General features: G+C 40.7%; 1 protein-coding gene across 1 annotated transcript in view; it reads right to left on the bottom strand.

Moving 5' to 3' along the window:
* The window catches only part of LOC117291391 (vesicle-fusing ATPase-like), a 217,455-nt gene that overhangs the window by 146,241 nt on the left and 49,234 nt on the right, over positions 1 to 21,980 (bottom strand). Inside the window, exon 6 of the mRNA XM_033773044.1 lies at positions 6,559 to 6,646. Within this exon, the coding sequence (XP_033628935.1) occupies positions 6,559 to 6,646 (88 nt within the window). The remainder of the gene's footprint in view (positions 1 to 6,558; positions 6,647 to 21,980) is intronic.

The raw sequence follows: 21,980 nt of genomic DNA, 5'->3' as shown, positions 1-21,980 counted from the left end.
ACCTACCTTTGCGTTCGTGTGGTCTCGCCCAAAAAGTTTTTAACCAGTTAGAGCGCAGAAAATTCCCGCGAGTTTCTATAATGGAGTCTTGCAATACAAGGTGATTTAGTTGCGGTTGCTTTGTGTTTTGTTTACTATTTACTTCGTTTAAAATCGGTTGCTTTGTCCGTACCTTTTGTATGTTTGTTGTGGAATGTTGTTGGAATGTGGTGTGTGAGGATGTGAGTGCGAGAAGAAACATATGGCAGATCTCAAGAACCTCTTGACAGAGGAAGACGTGGGTTTAAGTCTGGGTGTATTTGTGTGAGAGTGAAGATCGGCGTCAACTTTCCGAAGGCCTGAAACAGCAGGTTCAAAATTTTCCGATTTAATTTTGTGGAGACAGCCACAACTCTAAAATCGTTTCAAACCGACAAATTCAGTGTCGGAAGAACTCTTTTCCCGTTTTGGGGAAAACCACAACACTCAGCCCGTCCGAGGATCTCGCCAGTAACACCACCCATGGCCGTGGGTTCAGGAGTAATTACACACTCTAAGAGAGAGATGGCGCTGGCCGAAAGATGTACTAATTCCACCGAACTGTTGTAGACGAATGAGACGTACTTGGCAATCTGGAAGCGTAGACCTACCTGAGGTTCCGGAGTTGAACTCCTCCGTGATGATGAGTTGATTGTGATATGTAAAGCTATGATTTTGTGAAAGAATTGAAGTTGAAAATCTTGTAAAAGAAACTGAAACTGGAATACTCCATAAGTTGAACTAGATTTAAGATTGTTTGAATCAATAAGAAAAGTCTGTTCTGGAGTTAAACTCCTCCGTGATGAAGTAATGATACAATTGTTTACCAAGTAATTAACAATGTGTATATCATAAACGAACTTGAAGCTGAACTAAGTTGAATTGAAGTTTAAGAGTGTTTGAATCTATAAGAAAGGTTCCGGAGTTGAACTCCTCCGTAAAAGAGTTAATCGATCGTGTATCACCAAGCTTTTTTTAAAAGTTAGGGTGTTATAACCGAAACTGAATGTGAAAGGATTCACTAGTCGAACCAAGAGAGTTTAACATAATTTTCGTTAAGTTATTAATTTAAAATAAATGTAATTTTCTTGTATTCATAAGTCGCTTTCTTGTCAGTCGTTTCGATTATTTCTTGTCTGTGGTTTCAGTGGTGTTAGTTTTTGAACCGGGGTCACCATTTGCAAAAGTTCATGAGAGATTTAAGGATAGGGGTTTGCAAAAATCGAATAATGGTGACACAAAGAAGAAGCTCCAGATACCCTAAAGAAGTCCTATGTGATCTGGATTTTGCTGATGATATTTGCCTTTGCAGCGATGATCAGCGCAATGGCCAAGAGCTACTGAGAAATGTTGAAAGGCACGCTGGAAGTGTGTGCCTAAAACTTAATGAATCAAAAACAGAATATCTAACAATCAACATCAACATCAACAACAAAATTGACATCAAAACAAGGAGCAGCGTACAACTAAATGAAGTTGACAACTACAAGTACCTTGGTGCCCTTGTGAGAGACAGCAAAGGAAGGTACCAAAAGAATAGGCATGGCATGGTCGGCGTGCAACAAAATGAATGCTGTATGGCAATCAGGCCTCAACAGAAAGACCAAACTAACCATCTTCAAATCAACTGTAGAATCAATTATATTGTATGGCACGGATACATGGACAGTCACCCGGGAACTTGAAGAGAAACTGGATGGGTGCTACAAAAAACTTCTGCGGAAATGCTTTAACATGCACTGGAGTCAACACATGACAAATACAGAACTGTATGGTAAAGAACCAAAACTATCCACCAAAATACAACATCATCGTCTGAGACTAGCAGGGCATTCATACAGAAGCACCAAAGAACCTGTCTCTCAGCTAATCACCTGGTCACCGAAACATGGAAGGAGAAACAGGGGAAGACAAAGGCTCACTTATACAGATGTAGTTTCCAGGGACATCGGGGTGCTTACAGCTGATCTTCCCAACTTAATGAGAGATTGACAGGGATGGGCAAAACTTTGCATGATTCCGACTCCGGTCGACTAGAGAGAGAGAGATTATGTTGCCAGTTTATTTTTTAAAATAGAATAACATTTTGATGTTTGTTTATAATTTTCATTTTGAAAACCAAAACAAAACTAGACATTAAGTGTTTGTGAACAAACACGAAGCTGTTCCTTGTTGTTTTGCTTGGGTTATGTGCTTCATTGCCCAAGGAATATATAACTGGAAAAAGGTTTCAAAAAAGTTGTGTAGCTCTTGTTATAAGGTTTTACTTCCCGGTTGACCCGTAAGTAAAGGTCAACATGGGCCCACAGCTACCAAAGATTAATCTGCAATGCCAAGGAGTCTATAAAATCGGTTGTGTAGATCTTGATATATAGTCCCACTTCCGGTTAACCCAGAAGTAGAGGTCAACTTAGGGTCACAGTTTTCCAAAGCTAATATTTATTGCCTAAGAGTCTGCAACTGAAGTTTGAACATTAGCTTTGTACTTTTTTAGATATGGGTTCACTGCCGGTTGACCCGGAAGTAAAGGTCAACATGGGGTCAAAGTTGTTTCAAACTAATCTTGAATGCCCAAGGAGTCTATAACTGAACCAAAATTGATAATCTGTTGCATAGTTCTTGAGATATGGTCCCACTTCCGGTTGACCAGGAAGTAGGGGTCAACTTGAGGTCACGGTTTTTTAAGGTTAATATTTTATGCCTAAGGAGTTTATAACTGAAAATATTTTGAGAATCTGCTGTATAGTTCTTGAGATATGGTGACACTTCCGGTTGACGCGGAAGTAGAGGTCAACTTGAGGTCACAGTTTTTTCAAATTAATCTCCAACCCCCAAGGAGTCTTTAAAAACAAACAGTTGAAAAGTCGGCCGTGAAGTTCTTGAGATATGATGCTGCAAAGATTTCCTAATTAATATGCATATGAGGGTCACTGGTGGTTAATTAATAAATAATTTTAATATGTTTTATGATAGGAATTAAGCTAAACATCCTAAAGCTTCCATTTGATATTATTTTACGTGTTTAAAAACACATAATTAATTTGTAGGATACTCCTTTATTTTCCTACTCCTGCCGATAAGGGGCGCTCTTATGAGACATTTCAATTGCACGATTTCTGCACCGTAATGTCTGTATCTGACTCTGTATTTGTATGTGTACGTCGCAGAGACCAAAACTGTCACAAAATGTCAAGCTATAATTTCCCCTATAGAACACGGCCCAGTTTTATGGCTCTGTCTGCTTCAACCAAACTCTGCCCATTTATTATACAACCACCATTCTCCGCTTACTGTGCAGGCGCTGAAATATCTGTACAATTAGTTCAAAGCAAAGATTACATATGATAAGTTTCCCCGCGCACAAGCAAAAATATCCCTGCTAAGCTGTGAAATATGCTTTAAGTAAGCGATAATATCCGCGCTTCTCATGTGTCAATTCTTTGCTTACGCAGTGAAGCAGAGTCAAATTGGACCAGTTTCACAAGATTTCCCCTCATGTACTAACAATCTTTTTTGACTTTACATGTTTGAAGTGTAGGCCTTACCAAACCTACTTACAGGGCAAAATTACATGGTTCTCATGACCACCAAAGTCTGCGCTTACGATCACCATTTTCCGCTTTACTGTGATGTGCAAGCTTGGAAAATAATGTGCGAACTTGGAAGCACACAAACAAAAGAAATCCCTGCTATAAGCAGTCTATTTCGCTTGACGTAAGCGCAGAATTCAATGCTTCTGCAGAGCACTGAATCTTTTTCATTAAGCAAGTTCCCATCATGACTCGACTAGTCGAACCTCAAAACTAACTACGACACTTGTCGAGATAAAATTAATACAGATTCTCAAGATTTGTGCCGCTATGTGCCGCAAAGGCAATATTAATTATGTTGCGAATGGGTGACTAGTGAATTTTACTACTCGACTAGTCGCACCTCAAACCTGCCTACGACACTTGTCGAGATAAAATACGGACAAATTTTGTAGTCGATGTGTGGACACGATTATAACGGAGTAGAGAAAAACAGTAGTCGCGACTCAAATAATAATTTGTAGTCGCGACTTTAACACTAAAGCACACTAGTCGCCCCTGCCTACTTTTGTCACAAGTAAAGCACGGTTTTTCCTGCGAATGTAAATCAAATTTTTAAGTCACTGTTTTTGCAGTGAAAGTTTCGCAGGAGTTGAGCACAATTAGTCAACTGTAGCAAATTTTTTGATGCGAATTGTGACGTGAAGAACACATTCCCTGCTAAGCTGTAAAATACGCTTAGCGTAAGCACAGTTCCCTGATTACGTAAGCGCTGCGATTCTTTCCTTTAAAAGCCATTGGCCCAGGACCAAACTATATAATAGCTTTTTAAACACAAAAAGCAGCTTAACCATGCCTAATGTTCAAGTTGTGAATCCAGGTATTCTGCTCAATTTCTGCAATTTTGTAAAGCAAAATGTTTTGCCTGTTTATTATAAGCAGCTCTATAAAACTGAGCCACTCAACCACCAGAGAAACGTCAGCATAATAAAATCTCTGCTTTTATATTCCTGTCAAAGAGTTTTTGTTTGTCATGGTCTAATTTCCGAACGTAACGCGAAATACTGGAATTAGTTTAGGCAAATGGTCACCGGCGCGAACAAGGTGACTTTACCCGTAAATAACTCCAAATCCCGGGCGGTCTATTTTCGTCGTCCACACTCGTCGGCTGAAATGAACCCGGTCTACGACGCACCATGCTCAGGCTTGTCAAATTTTGGGAACAAGTTTAGACTTGTGCTAGTCGGTTACCGTAAGAAATCTATGTATATTGAACAAAAAAAACGCAATAACAACGGTTGAAATTGGTATAACGACCTGGTCAAGTTAACAGTTTTACAATTTTGACTATTCAAACCAAGTTTTACGCCGTACCCATGATCTTTGAAAATACATCCCCGGAAATACAGGTTTTTTAAAATAATTACACTGTTTCTATAAGTTCTGATGCTTTTAAAATGACCATCAATAAAATATATCTTAATCTAAAGCAGTTTTGGGAAGTGTACAACATATAATTTAATTTTAATCGAATAAATTATGTTTCGGAAAGCTGGGTTTGTTTACACTTCAAGAGCCATTGTGTTTGTGCACAGACACAAAACGTGCATTACATGACGTCATGGTGACGTCGTCCAGAATTTTATGTAGGAAATCACATAAACAGGACCTCACTAGTGTATAGCTGAAAAAAGTTTCAGGATCAGCGGTCAACTTTTTGAGATATGGTGTTAACTTGGTTTGCTAATTAAATATTCACAAGCTTAATTAAGGCTTATTAATTAACAATTTTAACATTTTTTTACGATAAGAATTAAGCTTATGTTCTAAGCTTCAATTTGGTATAATAAACTCACTCTTTCGTATTATGGTTTAGGAGATTAGGCTGCCGCAAAAACGTGTACAAACACTATGGGATTTAGGGAGAAACAAAGAATAATAATAATAATAATAATAATAATAAAAATAATAAAAATCTCGACGAAAACAATAGCTGTTCCGACTGGATCGAAACAGCTAATTATTGAAGTTGGGGCTAGGCACGTAGAATGTTGGAGAGGACTTACAACTTACAAATGTTTTGCAAATGCAACATTGCTTTTTCGTCGAAGACATGTTGATTTTGATGTACTTTTCGTCTCGGAAGTCACGCAAAATTATATGTCACCGATTCAAAAACAACGTGCACAAAGCATGCAAGTCATATTTTTAGTCTCCTCACATGATTTTGCAACGTCGCTTTGAGCGTACCATTTGCACCAGACTACGAGATGATGCCGACTGTACAAACTCAACCCCAAGAGGTCGTCCTTTTAGACTTCGCCTCCGGCGGCCGGTGCTCACAGCGCTGCCATCCCATAGTTATTATTATTTATTATTATCACCAATCCCGCAAATGTGCTTATTGCTGTCATCGTTACTAGCGTGCTATACTTCTTTATCAGCAGAATGAACTGCGTGTAGCCGTGGGTGCCAGACTGTCAGCTGTAGGGGAAATTCCCTTGGCCCGAAATCACCACGTTGTTTGGAAATGTCGGACACACAAAGAAGTACGTATTTTCCTAAATTGCACGTGTATAGATGATGTGGCCTCTGACATCACTCGAAAACCATACCATGATTCGCACGCAAAACTTCCCCTAGTCCGGACCTCCAACAAAACGTAGCAATGTTGGACACGATTTTACAGGTGACCCTGGACACTACATCAATGTTTGTCCTTTAACAAGAGATATGATTTTGTAAAATTTTACAACCATTCTACAAGGGACACTTGCTAAATTGCTCTCTCGGAAAGGGGCTTTTGTTTCAACCTGACTGGGCCTGACAGGTGTCCACTGATGACCTGTAGATAATGAGCTCATTATTAGAAGTACCCAGCAATATGCTGACCACAACCAGCAGTTAACCACCAGTTTGGAAAAGGATGTGGCCCCTAAATTAACTTACCCTAAAAACTTGTTGCTACTTGAAGACAAATTAAAATATGACCATGAAAAGGAACACTCACCTGCTGTCCTACAGTGAACGCATGTTGTGGAAACATCATACTGAATTCTGCAGCCATCTTGTCTGTGTCAAAAGCTTCTGTTGTGATACTGTTGATAAAAATAACAATATGCAAGCTGCCTTATACATGTATGCCTTCAAGGGTTTGGGTACTTTTTGTAGGACACAAAACATAATGTACACAGATTTACACTAAACTTATACGGTTTGAAGATTACGGTGACTTGCTGAGGTGCTGTAGTTTTTGAGATATGAGTAAAAAAAATTAAAACAATTGTTGTCTAAAGCAAAGGATTGTGGGGTACATTTATGGTCTTAAACTAGGCCAAAGGCGTTAAACAATGACAAGCATTAACAGGCAAAACAACTAAAGCGCTACGGAAAAGGGGAATATGTCATCTTTGAATTTGATACACACATGCCTAAAATAATGAAATTATACTAGGCATTGAAAGTTTCTCTTGACAAAAATATGTTTTCATTTACAGTAAGTAATGATGTCTTTGAAATTTCAAAATAATTATGGTAAATAAAAGTTAATGATATAAAAGAATGTTGAAGCAAATAAACGCTTAAATTTCAACATAGGAACCTGAAATACGATGTACACGTATGTAAGATTTTAGTGAACCTTCCAGTCTTGACAGGAAGAGGGGTCAGACAAGATCACCCAAAACCAAGAAATCTGAAACTTCGACTGCCAGTTTTGACAGGAACTATGTCAAAGGGGTCAACTAACAGATATTAAAAAACAAATTTAAAGGATTTGGGTACTTTTTGTAATACACAACACAATGTCCACATAATTGCATTAAACTTACACCGTTTGAAGATAATGATAGTAGAAAGCTTCCCTAAGAATACTACTTGCTGAGGTGCTGTACATTAGTTATTTAGAAATGAGTAAAAGAATGTAATGAAAATACGTTTTTACATGCTAAAATAATTTTAGTCTCATGATCACTGAGACAAAAATTATTTTCATGACATTGTTTTACATGACATCGGAGTCAGGAGAAAATAACGGGAAAACCCATGACATGTGGTGAAAATAAATCTGTAATTGTCGACAACGAGAATTGATAATTGTTTTAATGTTTTCTCAAAAGGTAAAGCATTTCATGGAATAATATTTCAAGAGAAGTCTTTCACCATGACCTTCTGTAAACCCTGTAAGTTATTTGTAAATCTGTGAACTTTTTTTTTTTTTTCTGTTCCGAAAGTGTATAATGGCTTTAAAAGGATGAAATAGACTTATCCCCCATGTCTTTGACCACCTTTATCATGGGGCTCAAGTTATGCACTGTGTCCTGTCATTTCAATCAATTCAAGGGGGAGGGGGAATGATCCCCCATTTTTTGTTAACTCTAAGTCTTATAAGGGCACGTATGTGTGCATGTCATCTCCATACATTTTAGTTCTCTTGTAGTTACTGTATGTTCACTTCATTGTTGTTCTGAGGCCTCTATTGCTAGTTCAAGCGATATTGGTCATGTTTCACCCAGGTAACGCTGCACCTAAGGCTGTTATTAACTCTGATCCCTTTGACAACATATTCAACTGAGACAATTCTGAGATTGTTTTTCTTTTTCTATAAACCCTAGGTAGAAACATTGCAAACAATCAACTACACATACCCTTTTTTCATTTTGTTTTACTGAAAGTGCAAGTATTTCCAAAATCGAAAAGGGCCCAAATTTTACTACTCAAAATTTGCAGGCTTATTTTTCTGTTTCTTTCGTCATTAGACCTCTAAATGGCCTAAGATTGCACCACAGAGCATCTAGAATGCAAAATTTTCTCAGGCCCTTAAGCGGGAATATGTACCCACGCCGTAAAGGCTTCTAACTCGCATGCTCATTCTTTGACAGATTAACCCCCTGAAATTGGTGTCATAGATCCGCACCTGAAGATGCTGTTAACCCAAAAGGTTCTACTGCTGGTCACATTTTACAGGGTTTATGTTCTATTACGATCTTTATGCCTCTTGTTGGCCTAAGATTGAACCACAGAGCATCTAAAAATTGATGATAGTATAAAACAGTGTGAGAAACCGCTTTGAGAAAGAAGTAAATTCTCTTTAAAATAATTGATTCGAGACATCAGCGGGGTCTTGAAATGTGTGTGTGTGCGTCACGCACCCATTAGCCATATGTACAAAACAGCAGGATTTTCCCTCATTTTGCCAACCAAAACGTTAGTGCAATTTACATATTTCATGGGAAGGGTCTATTACCAAAGGTGTTGAGTGCCTTTAAACATATCTAGCGCTTTCATATGCTGCAAAGTTCTTGTTTGTAGCATTTGTGGTTCTCAAGATATGAATTTGCTAACTGTTTATTTGGTTTATTTAATGTACATGTATGATACTCATGTTCATCATTCCAAAAGAAATGGCGGTTTCAGCTACTCGCTATTGCCTATGTAAACACATGTACGTGTAATAAGTTTTATGTTTGTACAAGCTTTACTTTTGTTCAAAATTGGTGGAGAATGTTCAGGGAGAAAGAAGAAGACCAGGGGAAAAAAAAACCAAAACATAACAATAACACAAAACAATAGGTTGTATAAATAAAAACAAGAAAAGTCGTGTTTAAAAACACAAATTTAAACACAAATGCCCTGCAAGCCAGTCCGTTTCTTGACATTTGACACAAATAATCTAAGCCAGTGTTGTGCAATGTTGTGCTGCGGATACGTGGGAAAGACCAATAGGTGAAACCACTCATACACACTACAACTACCCCCCCCCTCCCAAATTTCTACTCTTTCTCTGGGTTTTTTAAAGGAGATTTAATCATTGTCAAAGAGGGTTGGGTAGACTACTGGCAAAGATGAGTGGGGAAGGATAGGTGAGAAGGTAAGGAGGGGTGAGGGAAGGCGTTTCTCATAGGGATATAATAATAATAATAATAAAAGACATTTATAAAGCGCTCTTACACGAGGTACCACAGCGCTTTACAAGAAACTAAACAATTACCAAATTAATAAATAATGGCACTGATAATGGGAAAACAGCCAAAGCAATCAGTCATTAAACAGGAAAGTTTTGAGATGTTTCTTGAAAACTGCGAGTGACTCCGCGGAACGAATTTGATGAGGGAGACGGTTCCAAAGGCGCGGAGCATGTGCGTAAAAAGCACGATCCCCAGCAGCGGAATGCACCTTTGGAACTGCCAAGAGTGTACTGTCTGAACCAGAGCGAAGGCCAGGTCTTCCAGGTTGGTAAATCTTGATGAGACTGGTGAGATATGAAGGAGCGGTATGGTGAAGACATTTCTATACAATGGTGAGAATCTTGAAAACAATACGTTGATGGACTGGGAGCCAGTGAAGTTGATAGAGAAGTGGTGTGATGTGGTCGTATTTACGACACTTAAAAATCAGTTTGGCAGCCCGGTTTTGGACGTGCTGAAGACGTTTGGTGTCAGATGATGCGATCCCATGTAGCAATGAGTTAGAATAGTCAAGTCTTGATGTGACGACTGCCCGAACTGCCTTCTCGCACGTTGAATTGTCGATAAATGGCCTTATGCGTCCAATATTGCGTAGACGGTAGTGGAGCGAGAAGACACGTGATGGTTCATTTTCAGAGCAGAGTCAAACTCCACGCCAAGGTTCCGAACAGTAGTGGAAGGTGCAATGATCTCGTTGTTGATCCAAAGTGAAATGTTTGCCAGTTGTGGAAGAGCGTGGGGATTAGCGAAGACCATGAATTGAGTTTTGCTGCAGTTAAGTTTCAGCATGTTGTGAGCCATCCACGTCTGTAGGTCCGTGATGCACTCTGACAATGACGATAGACTGCAATGAATAGTTGCACATCGTCCGCATAGGAATGGTATTGCATTTTTTTAGTAATTGTTTGTCACGATTTATATGTTTAAAAAATATATAAAGTTGTTTGGGGGGCTGACTCCGCCTACCCCTTTTGTGACGTCAATCGAGGCAGACTTTGCCTGCAATGCATATAGTAAACACACGTGCAAAGTACATGTACGTCCAAGTCATGAGTTGGTACATTTCAAAAAGTGTTTTTCTGCATTCAGCAGCAATACACCTGGTCGGCATTGCCGGAATAAAACAAAAACATTTATTTTTTTTAAACATACAAACTCACGACTTGGTCCATACATGTACTTTGCAATTGTGTTTACACTACGCATTACAGGCAAAGTCCGCCTCGATTGACGTCACAAACAGCGCCCTCTCGGGTCGGGGTCTACTCTTAAATTTGTAAATAACATAAGAACTGATTTTTTAAAACCTTAGTTAACTGTTTATTCACATTCCACTCATCAAAACACATATATTAGTGACAAAAACTTTATTTTGAAAAAATACCACTTCCAGGTGACTTTAATTAGTTAATTAAGAATTTTAACATTTTTTTCATTATGAATTAAGCTTATGTTCTAAGCTTCAGTTTGATATATAATTTAACTCTTTTGACCTTATAGTTTAGGAGATTAGGCTTAAACAAACAACGTGTACAAATGCCAAGGGGTTTTAGGCGGAAACAAAGAATAATAATAATTAGTCATTAAGTGTTTGTGAACAAACACAAAGCTGTTCCGTGTTCTTTCGCTTGGATGTAAAGGTCAACATGGGGTCTTGGTAACCTAAGGCTAATCTCCAAAGCCCAAGGAGTGTCTAACTAAAAAAAGTTTGAAAATCGTTGTGTATTTTGTTTAGATATGGTGCCACTTCCGGTTGACCCGGAAGTAGAGGTCAACTTAAGTTCACAGTTTTTCAAAGTTAATATTTTATGCCTAAGGAGTAATACAAATTTTAAAAGTTTGAAAATCTGTTGTATAGTTCTTGAGATATGGTCCCACATCCGGTTGACCCGGAAGTAGATGTTAACTTGAGGTCACAAATTTTTCAAAATTAATCTCCAACCCCCAAGGAGTCTATAACTACAAACAGTGCAAAAATCGGCCAAGTGCTTCTTGAGATATGGTCCCACTTCCGGTTGACCCGGAAGTAGAGGTCAACTTGAGGTCACGGTTTTTTTCCAAAGTTGATTTTTAATGCCTAAGGGGTCTAAGGGGCCATTCATAATTTTCAATGTTTTAAAATTTTGATTTCTTTTCCAAAGATTTTTGACCCACCCACCCCTAATTTCGAGTATAAAAACATTGATTTGTAATGCAGTATTAAAAATAAAACTACATGTGGTTTGCATTGTGCATGTACTTACATAGTACTTTTACTCGTGTGCCCTGCATGGATGTTTATAATGCACATTTAGGCCTCGCACCGGACCGCAGGCCCAGTTTTTCAACCCTGGGCTAAAACTTTCATCAACCTTTGTTGTGACCCAAACCCATGAAGATCGGTGCCAAGTTCAGAGGCCAGCTATGCGTTAGATTTTTCAACCAAAAAAAGTCTTGATGTGACGACTGCCCGAACTGCCTTCTCGCACGTTGAATTGTCGATAAATGGCCTTATGCGTCCAATATTGCGTAGACGGTAGTGGAGCGAGAAGACACGTGATGGTTCATTTTCAGAGCAGAGTCAAACTCCACGCCAAGGTTCCGAACAGTAGTGGAAGGTGCAATGATCTCGTTGTTGATCCAAAGTGAAATGTTTGCCAGTTGTGGAAGAGCGTGGGGATTAGCGAAGACCATGAATTGAGTTTTGCTGCAGTTAAGTTTCAGCATGTTGTGAGCCATCCACGTCTGTAGGTCCGTGATGCACTCTGACAATGACGATAGACTGCAATGAATAGTTGCACATCGTCCGCATAGGAATGGTATTGCATTTTTTTAGTAATTGTTTGTCACGATTTATATGTTTAAAAAATATATAAAGTTGTTTGGGGGGCTGACTCCGCCTACCCCTTTTGTGACGTCAATCGAGGCAGACTTTGCCTGCAATGCATATAGTAAACACACGTGCAAAGTACATGTACGTCCAAGTCATGAGTTGGTACATTTCAAAAAGTGTTTTTCTGCATTCAGCAGCAATACACCTGGTCGGCATTGCCGGAATAAAACAAAAACATTTATTTTTTTTAAACATACAAACTCACGACTTGGTCCATACATGTACTTTGCAATTGTGTTTACACTACGCATTACAGGCAAAGTCCGCCTCGATTGACGTCACAAACAGCGCCCTCTCGGGTCGGGGTCTACTCTTAAATTTGTAAATAACATAAGAACTGATTTTTTAAAACCTTAGTTAACTGTTTATTCACATTCCACTCATCAAAACACATATATTAGTGACAAAAACTTTATTTTGAAAAAATACCACTTCCAGGTGACTTTAATTAGTTAATTAAGAATTTTAACATTTTTTTCATTATGAATTAAGCTTATGTTCTAAGCTTCAGTTTGATATATAATTTAACTCTTTTGACCTTATAGTTTAGGAGATTAGGCTTAAACAAACAACGTGTACAAATGCCAAGGGGTTTTAGGCGGAAACAAAGAATAATAATAATTAGTCATTAAGTGTTTGTGAACAAACACAAAGCTGTTCCGTGTTCTTTCGCTTGGATGTAAAGGTCAACATGGGGTCTTGGTAACCTAAGGCTAATCTCCAAAGCCCAAGGAGTGTCTAACTAAAAAAAGTTTGAAAATCGTTGTGTATTTTGTTTAGATATGGTGCCACTTCCGGTTGACCCGGAAGTAGAGGTCAACTTAAGTTCACAGTTTTTCAAAGTTAATATTTTATGCCTAAGGAGTAATACAAATTTTAAAAGTTTGAAAATCTGTTGTATAGTTCTTGAGATATGGTCCCACATCCGGTTGACCCGGAAGTAGATGTTAACTTGAGGTCACAAATTTTTCAAAATTAATCTCCAACCCCCAAGGAGTCTATAACTACAAACAGTGCAAAAATCGGCCAAGTGCTTCTTGAGATATGGTCCCACTTCCGGTTGACCCGGAAGTAGAGGTCAACTTGAGGTCACGGTTTTTTTCCAAAGTTGATTTTTAATGCCTAAGGGGTCTAAGGGGCCATTCATAATTTTCAATGTTTTAAAATTTTGATTTCTTTTCCAAAGATTTTTGACCCACCCACCCCTAATTTCGAGTATAAAAACATTGATTTGTAATGCAGTATTAAAAATAAAACTACATGTGGTTTGCATTGTGCATGTACTTACAAAGTACTTTTACTCGTGTGCCCTGCATGGATGTTTATAATGCACATTTAGGCCTCGCACCGGACCGCAGGCCCAGTTTTTCAACCCTGGGCTAAAACTTTCATCAACCTTTGTTGTGACCCAAACCCATGAAGATCGGTGCCAAGTTCAGAGGCCAGCTATGCGTTAGATTTTTCAACCCCCTAAAAATATTTTGTTTTACTCCGAAATTAACGGAATCATCGCCCGAAAAAAGAACTTGCTCCGGGGAAGAAAACAAAATAGGCTAAACACCAAAATTGTGCAGAATTTGTTTTTTAAAATGCATGAAAAACCTCTCCAGTATACATCAAACTGAAATGAGGTACACAGGACATGTGGCTGGTCAATGTGGAGGTACGATTGTGTCAGATTAATTCCCCAAGAAAATTAATTTCCGGCTAAAACGATGTGCAAAATCCTCCGCTCATGACTTCTACCTGTTGTGTTGAGTACGCATGTGAGGCGCATTTAACAAACTTGCTAAACGGATTGGGACAAACTGGTGGCGCAATTCGCGTTTTGCGCTCTGCCGAATAATTGCCGAATAAATTGTCAGCTGAATTTGGTGAGAGAACCAAAGCGTGCGCAATCTGCAAATTCGCGCTCTGTTTGCATGCCAGCCCAAGTTGATAATTCTGATAAACTGCATTCAATCTGAAGATTGTGCATTATTATTTTGTTACCCTGTCTGGCCCAAAGCGTGAGAAAATGGTTGCGGTGCGTAAAAGTGTGAGACTCGCCTTAATCTGCGGTCGCTACCTCCATGGAAAATCACACTCGCATTTGACATGTTTATTGTGGTTGGAAAGTTAGTCATTAGTCAACTCGACCACCGCTACCAACTCGATCAGTGTACGAACTCGTTGTCCAACTCGACCGCTGCAAGTAAAATAGAAAAGTCAACTCGTCCATTGTGCCGAATCGGCGTACTCCTAATGGTGTTTCACATAATGGGCCACGCGTATGGTGTTTCACATAATAGTGAGTGAAGCTATTTATAGAAAGGAAAAAAAGGAAAAAAAAAGGAAGGGAAAAAAAAAAGAATTTAGTTGCCAAGTGGTCTCCCATCCTAGTACTGACCTGGCCCGATGTTGCTAAACTTCAGTGATCAGACGAGAACCATAGTAATCAACGTAATATGGTCGGAGTCAAAACAAAAAGTATATTTTTGACGGAAATATACAAAAAATCTGATTTGAACCAGAACACAAGGTCAAAATGAGGTCATGTCTGCGAGGTGTTTACTGAGTTTTTAACGACCTTTCCGATGGTGTATCGATTGTAAGAATCCATCATGTGGATCAAAAGTTGTGACATAAACTTTGAAATTTTCATAAATCAAGAATGGATGACGCCATCATAACGTACATGTACAGTTATGATTAAAGGAAGTTATCAAAATGGGGAACGGGTACCCGTGAGTCACTCGTTACAATAACGAGCGATTACAAGCGAGTTCGAGCGGGTTCGAGCGATAACGTGTGATTATGAGTGGGAGCGAGCGGGTTGGGGGAGTACCCATTTACCATGTTGAACGAGGGCTATTGAGGAGCATTCATGCGTAAATAATGACCTGAAGAGAATTCTTCAGCGGTGCCCGTTTGCAGACGGATCTGAGTGTAGTTACTGTGTAAACATGGTCCATAAAGTCTTCTGCCGACCACACAAAGCACAACTGACTTGTGCCGATCACACAAAGCACTGTCAGAAAATCCTTTGTGGTCTGGCGACGGTTCCAGCAGTATGGCCATCTTATCCATCTTTTTAATAATTATCCCGTCTTCAGACTTTGGAGTATTGTTAACAAAATGTTTCATGCAGAGAATGTCCGAACTTTTGTCCATCTTATTGTTAATAATAGTTGTCGTTGAGGGACTTTTGCAGTTGGACAAAAATTTTGTTTAAAAAGCCATTATACACTTTCGGAACCAAAAAAAATAAAGTTCACAGATTTACAAATAACTTACCAGAAGGTAATGGTGAAAGACTACTTTTGAAATACTATTCCGTGAAATGCTTGAGAAAACATTACAACAATTATCAATTCTCTATAGCGAGAATTACGGATTTATTTTAAACACATGTCATGACACGGCCAAACCTGCGGAAACAAGGGTGGGTTTTCCTGTTACTTTCTCCCGACTCCGATGACCGATTGAGCCTAAATTTTTACAAGTTTGTTATTTTATATATAAGTTGTGATACACGCCCATATACTGTCTTTTACATGATGATCCCGTTCAGAGACTGTTAGGGTCAGAGACTTGGAGACCGTTGGAGTATAAATGTACTTTGCTCATGTTTTAAATAGAGAATGTCGGAAATCCTATCTTTAAAAAAAATACTTGGGCGTTGTGGGACATTTGCAGTTGGAAAATACTTTCATTTTAATTGTAAGGATGTCCGTACCCCGTCTTTAAAATAATAATCCCGTTCTGAGACTTTTGAGTATTGTTAACAAAATGTTTTATATAGAAAGTGTCCGAACTCTCACCTTTTTAATAATAGTTGTCGTCGGGACATGTGCAACTTGGACAATTATTTTTTAAACGGAAAAAAGAACGTCCGGATAGGCCTACCCCGTCTTTTATTTAACTAGTGGCCAGAACGTCTGTACTCCATCTTTTAAATAATAATCCTGTTCAGAGACTTTCGGGTATTGTTAACAAAATGTTTTTTTATATAGGAAATGTCCGAACTCCCGTCTTAATAATAATAATTGTCATTGTGGGACATTTGCACAATAATTTTTTGAATATGGAAAAAATAATGTCTGTACTCCGTCATTTAATAATAACTCCGTCTTTTAAAAAATAATCCCGTTCAGAGACTTTTTAGTATCCTTATCAAAATGTTTTATAATAGAAAATGTGCGAACTTCCATCTTTTAATAATGTCTTTTTAATGATAACTTTCGTTATTTTTTTGTGGGACATTTGCAGTTGGACAATAATTTTGTTAAACGGAAAAAAAGAACGTCCGGAACGTTCAAACTCCTGTCTTTCTTAATCATAGTTGTCGTTGTGGGACATCTGCAATTTTTGGTTTAAATTTTAAGAATGTCCATACTCGTCCGTCTTTTAAATAAAAATCCCCTTTCGAGTATTGTTTACAAAATGTTTTATATTTTTTAGAGAACGTCGAATTTGTTTTGGTAACATGGGGGGGGGGAGAACGTCTGTACTCTGTCTTTTTAATAAAAATACCGTTCTGAGACTTTCGATTTGTCAACAAAATGTATTATATAGAATGTCCGAACTCCCATCTTTTTGAATAATAATAAATGGGCGTTGTGAGATTTGCAGTTGAACAATATTTTGGTAAAATGTTTCCCAAGTATGTCCCTACTCCGTCTTTTAAATACCAGGTAATAACTCCGTCTTTTAAATACCAGGTAAAAATCCCGTCTTTTAAATAATAATCCCGTTCTGAGACTTTCGAGTATTGTTAACGAAATGTTTTATGTAGAGAATGATCAAACTCTCGTCTTTTTAATAATAGTTGTCGATGAGGGTTTGCAAGTGGACAATATTTTGGTAAAGTTTTAAAAAAGGTCCATTCTCCGTCTTTTAAATAATAATCACGTTCTGAGACTTTCGAGTATTGTTAAACAAAAATATACATTGTAGGAACTCCTGCCTTTTTAATAATAATTGTCGTTGTGGGACATTTGCAGTTGGACAATAGTTTTGTTAAGAAAAAGAACGTCCGTACATTGTCTTTTAAATAATAATCCCGGTCTGAGACTTTCGAGTATTGTTACCAAAATGTCTTATATAGAATGTCCGAACTCCCGTCTTTTTTAATAATAATTGTCGTTGTGGGACATTTGCAGTTGGACAATAGTTTTATCAAATGGAAAAAAAAACGTCTGTACTCCGTCTTTTTAATAATCATTCCGATCAGAGACTTTCGAGTATTGTCATCAAAATGTTTTAACCGATGTAATTTAAAAAAAAAAATTGGGAGCTAAACGCTTCTGGACTAAAGCTTCAGTATCTTCTGTGTTGTTGTATAAAGTAATCATAGTTGTTCTCAATGGCACATTGAAAACAGTGGGAGCGACATGGCAACAAACATATATTGTTGCTGCCAACCATTAACAAAACATTTCTGACCAGACCAAGCAAGTGCATCACAGACAATGCACAATTAGAAGGTGTTTAGTAAGGCATGGGTCAGTTATTGTTGGCTACTTTGAAAAGGCTATAGAGATGAGCTAAACCACCACAACAGAGGTGTGAAAACATCTTTAAATGATATACATGTACATATGGTAGATCAAGGGAAACTTGCCACCAAGGGAAATGCAATAAGTTCAGAAGAAAATAACCACAACTATAGGTTACTCAAATTTCTTTGCATGTGGATGTAAACATTAATTCAGTCGTTATAAACAAAGTGTTTTTTCTGGATCGCTACTTTATATTAATATAAGCGACAAGTACAAATACATAGCAAAGGGCAGAGGAACTATAGAATCCATATTTGAAAATGATCTGATTTAATTAATCGAATATGTATACAAAACAGCCACCACGACCACTCCTAGCTCCAAGTAATCATTATATGCCTATGCGCCAGTCACCCCCCCCCCTCCCCGATATCACCTGGCAACACTGTTGCTATAGTCGGCTCACGCATGGTTCAAGAGACTTTCCACGGTGCCCAACTCCTATATTTTCGGAAAGTCAGATCCACAGAGAGCGACCAATGAAGTCTCCATTCACAGGAAAGTGGCTCATTTATTGGCCAAGAAATGACAGCAAATAACGCTCCATTCACGGCAGTATGATAAGAGGAAAAGTTGCCGAAAGTTGTTGTGACTGGGCGGGCTTTTATCAATGGCGCTGCCGTCACATTTCTATAGGTTGCTGTTTTTGTTGGCTTGGTAAAATTACATTTTCAAAGACGTAACAAAACTCTTGGGTCGAATATAAGGGGAAACCCCAGACTCATAAAAACCACAAGCTTTTGTGAATGTTGTTGGGTAAACTCATTATTCGAAAGATGCTAGATCCGTTTTTTGCCAATGTGATTAAAATGAAAATAGATTGAAATTTTTAAGCAGCGTTTTTGATAGATTCTAGAAATCTATAACCTTTCATCATTTAAGGTTTAACAGAAATACTAATTTAATGGTTAGTTAATTAGGAACTTAACATCAGCTATGTTAGGACTAGGATGTAGACACCATCTCCTGCCATCTCACAGAATTTTTTGTTTTGCTTGTTTTGTATACTCGGTATGTTCGTTATGTATGGTCATGTTTTGTTTACGTCATCATCTATCTAAATTCGTTCAAAGAAAAACATTCTTTCAAACGATAAAATTGGATCGTGCAATTAAATCCCCCCCACAGTAGTGTGGGTAGGGTCTACGAACGAATACTTACCTGTAGAGCAAATTACTACAATTGCATATTCCCTATGCGCCGCTAGGTAACACTCAGACTTTTTTACAACAAGTGCAACAGCGACCTCCATCGCCCAGTGCACGACGGCGCGACCGCCATGCGCAATCGCCCTCTTTCTCAGAAACTCATACGTACAAGTATACAAGAACCAAGTATAGTGGGGCAGGCGGGAGGGATGCTCTACAGGTAAGTATTCGTTCGTAGACCCTACCCACACTACTGTGGGGGGGGGGGGGAGTCTATGTCAATCTACTTACCTGTAGAGCAAATTACTACAATTGCATAGACTAGCACCGTTTAGGAAGGCGGTGGGTATACGCGGGACTATTGCACATCATACAATTATTATGGCGTCATGGCAACGAGGCGCGACCGGAAGGAGGCACCAGCTGTTGCAAGAAATAAAAAACGCAAAATATGGGGGGCCACATTGTCCGCACACGACCCGGGGGGTGTCGTCCCAATAGGACAAGGAAAAAACATTATCAATGTTAAACAGTGGCACAAATGTATGGTATACAGACAAGAACTCACCGAGGGTGAAGACTTGATGCGAAAAGGACTAGCAGGAGGATGACCCACGGGAGGCCGACTGCAACACCGCACGGCCTGCCTGGCCGTCAGTCTGGAGTACGTCCTTCAGGTAGCATTGTGAGAAGGTTGTAGCACTCTTCCAACAGGCTGCCTTGGTTATATCCTCTATTGGTATAACTTTAAAAAATGCCCAAGAGGACGACACGCCGCGGACGTCGTGGGCGTGAATATTGCCCTCGGCTGCCGGCCACCCGCCCGGAACGGAGCGGATGGCGGTAACGATCCAGCGAGCGATAGTATCGCGCGTTACCGGTTGATGAGGGGTTGTCGAGGCCAAGAATAGTTGGTGATGGCCGGAGCGGATAGGCTTGGTGCGGCTTATGTACCATTTAAGCGCCCGGACAGGGCACCAAAGTCTGTCAGCCGCGACCGCAGAGAAGGACTTTAAGTCCAGAATGAAAATGTCCGGGGGCTGAAAAGAATCAGACTGATTCTTCGTCAGAAACCCGGCGGAAGGAACCAGACGGACACCACCGGGTTCCCAACGAATGTGACCCGGTGCAAATGTCAGGGCGTGGAGCTCGCTACATCTGCGCGACGTAGCGGCCGCCAGCAGAGAGGAAACCTTTATCGACAACTGCAGTAAAGGAGCATTGCTGAGGGGTTCGAATGGGGGACCTGCTAGAGTGGATGGAACACTCTGGAGGTCCCAAGACGGGACAAGTTTGCGTACCGGAGGCCGGGATACAAACATGCCCCTTGCCAACTGACAGATCGCTCAATTGGTAGAAACCGAGGAGCCATCGGGAAAGCCCTCATGAATGGCTGCAATGGCCGACCGGTAGTTTTTAACCGTGGCGGTCGCTAGCCCACTCTCGTAAAGGTAAAGAAGAAAATCCCCTATGTCCTTCAGAGAAGCACTGGGGGGCGTATAGATCGCCGTCTACACCATTTAAAGAAATGGCGTAGTCGGCAATCGTAGATCTTACGAGTGGAGGCACGCCTCGACTGGGCGGCAAGCTCTGCAGCCCGGCGTGAAAGGCCTGCTGTGCGGAGCGACCGGGTGATAACACCCAGCACGTCAGGCGGAGTTCCCTCGGGGCCGGATGAATCATTCCGGAACTGGGTTGATAAAGGAGATCCGGACCAGGAGCCTCACGAGTCGAGGGAACCACAGCTGACGCGGCCAGAACGGGGCTATGAGGAGCACCCGGCAGTGGGTGGTCTCTATCTTGGTCAACACCCGGGGGATGAGCGAGAATAGCAAAAAGGCGTAAGCCAGGAGGTCCTCCCACGGAATCGACAAGGCGTCGATCTGCCATGCGTTGGGGTCTGGAACCCTTGACAATACGTTGGCAGCTGATTGTTTGCCTACGTGGGGCCGGTCGATCAGCCGGAAGAGGGTCTGTGCCACCTGAGGGAGAAAGGACCACTCTGTCGGGGCAATACAGCCCCTGGAGAGGGCATCGGCTGTCACATTCTCTTCCCCCGGGATGTGGACTGCCGACAGAGCAACGCCCTGGCGGATGCACCAGTGAAGGAGCTCCCAAGTCAGGGCGCACAACTGCGCCGACCGGGTACCTCCCTGGCGGTTGACATAAGCCACGACCGTGGTATTGTCGCACTGCACGAGCACCGCGCGTCCCGACACGCAGTCTGAAAATGCCGAAGGGCATTGAAGACCGCCATCAACTCTAGGACATTGATGTGGGACGAGCGGTGCTCCGGGCCCCACTGTCCCGCGATCTGGCGCGGGTGGAGGGTCGCCCCCAAGCCCTGCTGTGACGCATCGATGACAAAGGTCACCAAAGGCTGAGGGGGGCGGAACACGCGCCCCTGAGTGAGATGGGCCTCGTCCAGCCACCACCGCAAGTGCGGGATCAGCCAGGGCGTAGTGGGTACCGGCAGGTGGATAGGGTGGTGTCGAGGGCGGTAAAAAGACAGCAGATGGAGCTGAATTGGCCGCATCCGGAGTCGACAAAAATCCACCAAGTCCACCATGCTGGCCATAAGGCCAAGGAGCCTGAGCCAAGCCCTTGCCCGTGCCACAGCTGCTGGGAGAAAGAGGGACACGCACTGAAAAAGATTCAGTACGCGGTCCTCCGTAGGGTGGGCTAGTCCCCTTGGTGGGCGGAGATCGAGAGCCGCTCCGAGGAAGGTAGGGGTCTGCGAGGGTATCGTGTGCGACTTTTCTGTGTTCACTAGAAACCCGAGATCGGAAGAGAGGCGCCAGGTGAGCCTGAGCGCCGCATCCGTCGCCGCCCGCGATGGCCCCACTACCAGCCAGTCTTCGAGGTTCATGAAGACCATGACCCCGCGCCTCCGTAGAGCAGCC

Source organism: Asterias rubens, chromosome 6, assembly GCF_902459465.1.
Source record: "Asterias rubens chromosome 6, eAstRub1.3, whole genome shotgun sequence".
Lineage (NCBI taxonomy): Eukaryota > Metazoa > Echinodermata > Asteroidea > Forcipulatida > Asteriidae > Asterias > Asterias rubens.
Note: the sequence above shows the minus strand (reverse complement) of the source record. Positions and strands in the feature narration are given on the sequence as shown.